General features: G+C 44.2%; 1 protein-coding gene across 1 annotated transcript; it reads left to right on the top strand.

Moving 5' to 3' along the window:
• Positions 1-1,341: 1,341 nt before the first annotated feature.
• On the top strand, positions 1,342-9,264 carry ZBTB39 (zinc finger and BTB domain containing 39). Its single transcript, XM_069653543.1, has 2 exons — positions 1,342-1,521; positions 2,438-9,264. Exon 2 carries the CDS (start codon positions 2,555-2,557, stop codon positions 4,652-4,654), a length of 2,100 nt encoding a protein of 699 aa, XP_069509644.1. The 5' UTR covers positions 1,342-1,521; positions 2,438-2,554; the 3' UTR covers positions 4,655-9,264.
• The last annotated feature ends 602 nt before the right edge of the window (positions 9,265-9,866 follow it).

The following is a 9,866-nucleotide window of genomic DNA, read 5'->3' as shown; positions in this document are numbered from 1 at the left end:
CAGCTGAGGCTAATACATTCCCTTTTTCTCCCAGCGACGGATGGTCTCCATGGTGATAGATGCTGCATCTTCTCTTCTCTCCTAAACAATAAAAATGAGGGACGGCAGGGATGGTGCGTCGTGGGGGCTCTTCGTCCTTTCCCCCCCCCGAGGTTTCCACTACATCGTCGCCATTGTTATGGGGGCTGGCCATGGACATCGCACCGGCCTCTGTGGGTGCTATGGGACGCCAGCACCACGGAGGCCCACTGCCTCGAGGGGTTGCCGGGGGACACCCAGTCTTGGATGGGGCAGGGTGGCCTTACTCGCACATGCAGACCCTGGCCAACTTGCTTGCAGGAGAGCCCCATGGCAACATGACCTGCAGGCCCGTCCTTACACGGTGTTGGCCTGCAGGCCTGATATGCATACATGGCAACATTCAGGCACACCTGGGAGGGAGATTTCCACAGGGAAATCGGGAGATGTACATTTCCCCATAGGAATGCATTGGGGTTACAGTGATTTTAGGCGGGAGGGTTGGCATGTGTGGATATGAGACACGGACTCAGGCCATTCCATCTTGGAGTCTGCAGCCGTTTTGCTGCACGTGCCGGCAGGGCTCCTTTTATCCATCTTAAAAGGGCAATACACGTGCGACACATCCCCTTAAAGGGGCAACACATGTGGGGCGGGGGGTCACTACACAACATATAGCATCCCAGCCTGCGTTTGAAGCTCTTTTTTTAACGTGTCAGCGGGGAAGGTGGGTGGTCTCGAATAGCGGTGGGCGTGGCATCACATGACATAAATCTTAGGGTTTTTTATTTTGAAATGCAGGCAGGTATGGTCAACACTCCTCCTGCCTAAACTAGTATTAATATAGTATACCCATTGCAATCCTATTAAGAAAATGCATTCTCCCTATTTCTGTGGTGAAATCTCCCTCTGGAGGGTTCCCAAATGTTGGCATGTTTGCAGTAGTCTGCTACATGTTCTCCTTTAGCTGTGAACCTTCGTCACCAAGGCGGGGGGAAAACACCCGATTTTTCTTTTGTTTAGTTCGGCGGGTGAGAGCCCATTGAAGTCAATGGACATATACGGGGCTTGATGGGTGAATCAGCTGATTGCAGGGACGGGGTGAACCTCGCCAAAAGCGTGTGAGGTGAGAGCTAAGGACATGAGTACAGCAGTCTTTTTCCACTGTGCATTGAAAGGTCGGTTCCCTAGTTGCTGGGGCCGCATAGGGTGGCAGACTGGCGGCGTGTGTCCTTCTTCTGTGTCTAATCGCTCTGCTCGGTCAGCGTTGGGTCGTCTTTTCTGTCTATGCTTGCTCTGTGAAGTCACTAAAGATTGCGATCGAAGTGGCTGGACTCACACACTGTATATGCCGCCTACACCAGTCCCTTTCTCGGCCGCTGGTGTCGCTGTCACCTCTTTGGCTCAGGGTCGCTCTGGCCTCAATCGCCACCTCTCTTGTTTCGGGGCCTCCCCTTTGTGTCGGTGCCGGAGATGGTGTTTGTGAATTCCCCGGAGGAGGGGGTAAGTGCCGGTATAAGAGGGAGAAGTAGTCCGGGGCTAAAGGCGGCATGAATGGAAGCCCTGGGCATGCAAATTGGTACTAGGCGACTCGTGTGGCATTATTGGGTGGGTCTCCCGCGGCGGTGGAGGCCTAGATAATTGTGCCCATGGGCAGATTATGCTTGGGGGGGGCCGTTATGGACGGGTAGAGCCTGGCCTCGTGCAAAATGGCAATAACGAAGGGAGTGGGGCTATGAGCATGAGGGCAGGATTGGCTTGCTTATGAGGGCGAAAGAGAGGAAACAAGCGTGATGTGCGATGTAAAGGGGTCGTTTTAGGATGCACGGCCACGGGCCAGTGAAAGGGAGTGGCCGAAGGAGCCCTACCCAAGGGCATGTGGCACATCAGTGTGTCTGAAAAGACCACCGAGGGGCATAGGCGAGATGGGACTCGGGCGTAGCGGGAATGAGCAGAAGAGAGAGGTATAGGAAATATCCCAATAGTGGGGCGAACAAGTTCTGTGAATGTACATCGCTCTTGACACACACCCGTACCCACCTGCTAGTCCAGAACTCGAACATATATCTGCGAGTAATGCACCTGAATCCCCGCAGTTAACCTTGCCGTCCAATTTGGAGCACATCTATAATGTACACGAACCTTCTTTGCTTTGGAGGGTCAAGTTGTGCAACACTTCTGTTCTGATTTGTGCTTGAAAGCGACATCCGTTATAAACCTGTCTTCTGTAGATTGGACCGTTAAATGCTTAAAAGCCTCCCTGCCAATGCGTTGTATAATAATTTAAGTATTACTTGTAGCACCTCTTACACGTAAGCTTGCATGTTACCTATAGATGACAGATTCGAGCCAATCTCAGAGTTCAGTTTATTTTTTCCATGCAGAAACATTGGCTAGCACCTTTTATTTTTCTTTACAGAATCTTGTATTGCAAGTACTGATGGAAGCAAGCCAGGTCTGGGATCGACGGTACAAACTACGATTTCATATTTTCTCTGTTTGTTTGTAAACAAGGAGGTACAGCAAAGTTTTTAAGATGGGCATGAGGATCAAGCTGCACAGCACGGACCACCCTAACAATTTGTTGAAAGAATTGAACAAATGCCGGTTGTCGGAGAACATGTGTGACGTGACCATTGTAGTGGGGCAGCGCTCATTTGCTGCTCACAGGGCGGTGCTGGCCTGTGCAGCTGCTTACTTTCATAACCTCTTTATGGACTCTGTTAGCACCTATGTGGTGGATTTCATCACCCCTACCAACTTCGAGAAGGTCCTCAGCTTTGTCTACACATCTGAGCTCTTCACAGACCTCATCAATGTAGGGGTAATTTATGATGCTGCTGAAAAGCTGGGTATGGCAGATCTCTTGCGGGCCTGCCACTCCACCTTCCCGGATTTGGAGGTCTCACCAATAGTCAAGCAATCAGCCACATCTAGTGATGGTCATAATACTAACTCTGCAGAGCCTAACCATTCTATTGGGGAGACTCGGTGCAGCAGCTCGGACAGGAGCTATGTCTCACCGAGTGATCAGGCTAGCGGCTACAAAGGAGACGATCGGAATCCAGTCTGTGAGCCAAGCCAGAGCATGGCAATTCCATTTCAGCTCCCTACGAAGATAGAGGAAGAGGATGAGGAAGAGGAGGCACCAAGGCACTTCACTTCCCCATCTCTGGCTTCCCAGTCTGGAACAACAAACCCGAATATTGGGCTTCCCACAAGTACAACCTCCTGCCAGTCTTATAAGATCCAGAGCAATGGGGATTACAGTAAGAACTGTTTCTTTACAGCAGACGCAGCACTAGGCTTCTCTACAGTACACAATTCCTGTCCAGGGAACAGTGAGCACCCTGCTGACCGTGGATTTGGGCAGATGGATGACCTTCAGTTGGAGGAGCTTGAGGAAGAGGATCTGCATTTTGATGATGTAGCAGAAGATCTTGGCCCATCCGAGGATGTCATTGAGCTCAGTGATGGCAGTGAAGACGAGGTGGGCTTTGGCCATGGTGGACGCAAAGCCATGCCCTGCCAGGTGTGCAAGAAGGTGCTGGAGCCGAACCTACAGCTGATCAGACATCATGCTCGTGAACACATTGACCTACAAACAGGTAACTGTAAAGTGTGCAAGACCCACTTTCAAGACCATGCTTCACGTGTTACCCATGTGCTCTCTCACGTAGGGATATTCCTTTTCTCGTGTGACATGTGTGAGACCAAGTTCTTTACTCAGTGGCAGCTGACACTTCATCGCAGGGATGGTATATCTGCCAACAATGTGATTGTCCATCCAAGTGACCCGCTGCCAGGTGAAATCAATTCCTTTGGTAGCGGTCAAGGTTCACAGCTAGCCTGTAACATATGTCGCAAGACGCTAGTCAGGGATTTCCATACTGTGCGGAGTCACATTCTTGATCATGTGAACCTTAAAGGCCTAAGTTGTGGACTTTGTGACCAGCGCCACCCAAATCCATGCAGTCTGATGTGGCATGCACTGTCCCACATGGGTCTCAGCATATTCTCCTGTTCTGTCTGTGCCAACAGCTTTGTCGACCGGCATCTACTAGAGAAGCATCTGGCTGTCCACCAGGGCACTGATAGCCCTATCTTTCGGTGTCACCTTTGCGGCCAGAGTTTTGATTCAGATGCAGCTTGCCGCAACCATATCAGCCAGCATCGAAGTGGTATGGGCGATGATCGCCGTCAAGGTTTTGTTGAGCAGCAGGGTGGCATCCTTAAACGCAAGGTACCAGAGGAGTTCCTCAGTGATGATGCCTCTTTGCAAGCACAGACTGGGCACAGTAAATACAGCTGCAAGGTGTGTGGCAAGAAGTTTTCACACACCAGTGAGTTCAACTACCATCGGCGCATTCACACTGGGGAAAAGCCCTATCAGTGCAAAGTGTGCCAGAAGTTCTTCCGTGGCCGCTCCACCATTAAATGCCACCTCAAGACTCACTCTGGCGCCCTCATGTACCGCTGCACTGTTTGTGGGCATTACAGCTCTACGCTGAACCTTATGAGCAAACACATTGGTGTCCACCGGGGTAATCTACCTTTGGACTTTACCATTGAACAAACATTTATGTATGTCATTCACTCCAAAGAAGGGGAAAAACCCACGGAAAACGGACCTTGAAGCTGACAATATTCACTAACTGTTTTTCTTATTAATTTAAATTTAGTATTTTAGGGTTTTAACTTTTCAATGCCTCCCATTTTATCGTGTGTGCTCTGTCAGTTTCTTAGAAACTGGAATTTGACATTGTACCAAATATGTGAACCTAGCTGCAGGTCCGTGTCTGCCGTTTGCGCATGGACAAAATGCAATACCTGTCCTCAGTTTAATTTCTCCGTCTATGGCCAGTATAGTTGTTACTAACATTGTTTTTGCCATTTTTAGGGAATCCTTGATTTGTACAGTATGTCGACTTGTTTTCCAGTCAATCCTCTCTGACAAAAGGCTAGCTTCACATCACATTATTCTCAAGTTCAGCAGTGTGCATTCTGAATGTGGTTTTGGCAGTTATTGCCCGTTTAGAAAACTCTACCTCCATCAGCTGTTATTTTTCAGGGCAAGACGGTGCAACTTCGTGTCCAGTTTGTCCCACTTGCATTGTATTTTGAGACCAGCAATCATGCAAAAAATACTCCCCACCAAGACTGATCTGAATCTTGCTCTTAAAACATCTTGCTCGCTTTTACCTGTGGGAAGAGCACGTTAGTTTAACATTGTTATCCTTGTCCAGTTTAGTGTTTCTAAATTTGGCTCTGTCGATGTTTAAACAGCATCCGGCATATTCACTGCACCATCTGTTTGTAGTAATGTACTTTTGTGCTAAACAAGTCTTGACGAAGCTTCTGCAGTTGCCTTGTGTGTTTCTTACCACTCAGTAGAGGCAATGGCATATTATGCCAGAGCTTTCTTTTGATTATGGCAATGTGCCCAAACGAAGCAACGCTGTTTACGTGAGAGGAATTTAGGCTTTTAAAATGAGGTGATGAAGGACCAAAGCCTGCACCATTTTAAAAAGTTGTTTCTCTGCTGCAAAATACAATTCTTGATGAACACAGATCTAGTACCAACTGCTCCTCTACAGCCGTCTCCTTTCATGTAATTGTAACAGGGTGTGCCTGTTTTAAGAGAAACATTTCTTTGATGGGCAGGACTTAAAAGTATCTCCTGAGTGTTTAGGCGTTACTACCACATACTAGTGGTGCCGTAAATATAATTTCCAAATGAAATACAAACTATAGCTTTTTGTCTCAGACCTGTTTTGCTGGGTGTCTTCTTGATGTGCTCCAAGACTGAGGTTCCTTATGCAGTTCATAAAGAACGTGTTAGCAAAAACCTTTACATGCAGTCATGAAACATGTTTTAAGTTGTACTGGTAATCGCAGAATGTTAGTTTTACTTACAGAAAACTGGTCTAGATTGCTGGCTCGTGTGAATGCTCGAAAGGGCGAAGTGTTATGGCCTGGTAACGAACTTTTAAGCTCTGTATTTAAATGTAATGTATTTCTGAATGTAAACATGATTGCAAAATGTGGACTGTTTGTTACTTTTCAAGTTTGAGGACGCTGAAGTTTTCCAAGTATTCGTCTTCTTTCAATTAATGGCTCTAATGCAGGATATGGGTTTCGAGGAGCTGTGGCTTAGACAAGAGAATCAGAAATAGGCACATGATGTTTTTTGAGTGTCGTATTCCCCCCGAAGGGTGTGTTTAATTGGTTATGCGTTGAGCGATCAGCCAGTACAATTGTCTCCTAAAGCAAGCACACAAAATCAAATCTACAAAAAGTTGTGTGCATTTTTTTTAAAGGTTTTTATGCATATCCCCACTTTTCTTCCCTTGCGTGTAGGAGCTCAGTCCCCTAAATGCAACTTTGACATTATTTAAAAATGTGGGAAGCTGATTACCAAAAAACCTGTGCCCCACTAAAATAAATTAAAACATAAATGCCCACAAGACATCTGTACTTCAGTTGGGGTTTCCACCACAAAGGGACATTTTGGAGTCTGAAAAACATTCACACTCCTGGCCAAGCGGCACAAAATATAATCAAAAAAGACAACCTGTTGATTTGTTTCTGGGTTTTGAGCTGAGCACAAAGTTGACAACTTCCCGTTTCAAATCAATTCAAGCTTCCATGGGGAGTTTTTGCTGAATTGTAAAAAAAGCTGTTGGAATGTAGTGGTAGAAAGCATGAAAGAGAGAAGTTGGTATCTGACCCAGATCCCAAGATTGGCTTTGTTGTACATACATAGCAAATGCTTTATCCGGCACCCAAAGGGATCAAAGGTGCCACATGGAGAAAACAAGGCGGCTAATAGAATGCTGCCACAGAGCATTCCGGATGATAGTGTAAGGTTCTAGACAGAAAGCAACAGATAACAAGGCTTCCTGTACTTCTGCTGTGTTTATCTGCACATTATGATCCATGGTGCTGTTATCACACCTTTTGTTGCTCTCCTATCCAACACTTTCTTATCTGCAGATCTTCTATAAAGGCAGTCCCTGGTGCCAATTAATAGAACTTTCTGACGGTTAACAAAACCATTTTTTAATGCGCAATATTTTTTTCTCAATATTAAGAATGAAAAGTACTGCATGATTCACGTAAAATGGCAATAAAGGAGATCCATCAATACATATATTGGGTGTAGTTAGTTTAATAATTGAGTACTTTATCTTCTAAATTGGTGCACAGGCCATATATCATTTCAAACCCTGTGAGCACTTCTCTGCTTTTACTCTCTAATGGGGACCTTCAACTAAAATGGATAGAATGTTTGGTTTTTGTGCCCTTTTAGTTGGAGTTCAAGCACGTATTAGCCTCTGGACAATTGTTTGATACAAAGCGGAGGCGCATACCTGGCCATTTATACGTTTTGTTGGCACACAGGCCTTCCTAAATCATAGTTGACAGTGTTTTTCTATTTATTTTTTAAAAAGGAAATCGTGTGGACCCTAATATTTTTAGTGTGAAATGTATTTATGCAGACACACTTTTAGTCCTTATATTGCGATTAGCTAGCAACACTTTAGTTTTATACCATGTGTTAAAAAAACAATATGTTCGCTGTACTTATACCAGCATGATAAACAATTACCATGATTTTAACATTCGGCAATAATTTGTTCACTAATCTCTTATTTAATGAAAAGGTAACGTCCAAGCTCAATTTTCTCATCCACAGCATTGCACAAAAGGTTACATTGGCAAACCAATGTACGTTTAATTTGAAGGCACCATTCCATTTCCCCCAATGTTTTGAAGTTATATTGCACATAATTGTTTTAATCTTGAAATTGCTCTATCATTTTAAAACTTTTATTGTACGTTTTGACAATTTTCATTTTTTCTTGTTCCTCTATGAAATGTATACTGTTTCGTTTTTTTCATTTCTACTCTCGCAGTATTAAGTAAATACATTTTAAATAAAATGTGTTGCCGTTATTTTAACTTGGATCAGAGGAATATAGGCAGGCATTGGTTTTGTGGACCTACTGAGATGGCTATGTGGGTTAATGCATGTAGATGGGTGACCCGTAGGCAGGAGGAATGTAATGTGGCCAGACAATGCAATAAATGCTGTGAGGTGCAGAGCTGCCGTTGAGCTGTGGTACGTTGCTGATCACATATCATAACTTAATATCGAGGCTGCCAATTTCGAAAATGTGTGTGTAAATCTTTGTCTTCTTCACAAACCTCTTATTGGGTGAAAAATACAACTGTATCAAAAGTTGCCTTTCACATACACAAAAGGTTACACTGGGAAACAAATTCTGAAGTTTAAAATGTATACCGCACATGCATTTTAATCTCTAAATTGGTCTGCTAAACTTTTAAAACTACTTTTTAAAAAATTGTTACTCTTGAGTACTTTTCATTTTTTGTGTTCCTCTATGAAAAGTTGCACAGTTTTCTGTATGTCAGATTAAGTAATCTTGCAGATGGAAGCAGTTATCTGTCCATGCTTTGTTAGAACTGATCCATATTTTAAGTCCTAACAGCTGGTCATCAAATGAAGAACATGATGGATTTGAAGAGCAAGCAAGAATACATATTTTTTTTACTACACTATATTGTCTTCCGGAGCCAGGAAAGCATGTATTGCTTCGAAATTCATGTATCGTCAAATGAGGTAAACAAATTCTGTGTCATGTGGTTATGGCTTGAATGTGACACAAGCAATACCACTATAGTTGTATTTGAAGCTGTTTGTCGGGTGGCATCATTGATCTTCAGGTGAAAATGTTGGTCCGGCACGTGTTATCCATCACTTTCTAGGAATACTTTGGTCCTTTCCGTTTTGGAGGGCAGGTAACGGTTTTCTATCACACTACTGTATTGTCCCTGTTTCTCCACAGTGTCTCCAATTCCTGTCATTCCTTTTGAATTGCATCTTTGAAAAATATATATGTTCTGTAGGTGGCTATGATACCCTTTTTGGATCAAGAAAATCATAGAGCACACATCACGGGACCTGTCTGTGTAGATGCTTCATGTCTAGGCTTTTTTTCTTTCGTTGTTTTGGCTTAACTTAACGTCGTTCTTTCAAGCACCAGCGTGCCTCTAAAGCAACATGTTTGAGCTGTGATGGACAAAAGGGAATCTACTCTGGTTCAGGGCTATAGGAATTTGCTTCTACAACCTATTACATCTCAGCTTTTCCTAGCTATGTTGTGGTGAAGCGATACATTGACTCGAGGGCATTGGAAGAAATAAATTAACTTTACTAAATTTACTGTGTTCTGTTTTTTATTGTATTTGTGCACAACGAGATAATAGAGCAAATATGATGAAAATGCACTGACTTGAACTTTCTTTTGGTTACATCTATCCTTACAAACACGTTTCTCACATTTTTTTAAGTGCTTGTTGAACTTCACGTCTTGAGATCTGACTGGAAAATGGTATGGGCAGAGGTCCAGCTAAAGTGATTAAAACCATTTGCGCTTTAATGTCCCACAATGGGAAGAGTTCTTTCTTTTTCTGTTCCAAGATTTCCAAACTGATCTCTGCACCCTCCGTCCTGTGAGTTGCTGCTCTGTTTTTGTCCTTGTGAAATCTCCTATCTTTGAAAGCGGAACATCGGCTATTGTTTTTCATTTGTTTTATTTTTAGCTTTAAAGAAGAAGAAGAAAAACAATGGCCCTCATTACGACCCAGGCGGTAAGTTACCGCCTGGGTCGTACCCTTACACCATGGCGTAAACTATGTTTACGCCATGGTGGTTGGCGGATTTACCACCCCATTCCAAGGTGAGTGGGGCGGTAAATCCCCATTTCCCATTTTACCCTTCCCCATTCCCATTTTTGCCCCATAGGGCATAATGGGAATGG

Source organism: Ambystoma mexicanum, chromosome 3q (assembly GCF_040938575.1).
Source record: "Ambystoma mexicanum isolate Mex_15411 chromosome 3q, UKY_AmexF1_1, whole genome shotgun sequence".
NCBI classification, from domain to species: domain Eukaryota; kingdom Metazoa; phylum Chordata; class Amphibia; order Caudata; family Ambystomatidae; genus Ambystoma; species Ambystoma mexicanum.
This window is presented reverse-complemented; position numbering and strand designations above follow the sequence as displayed.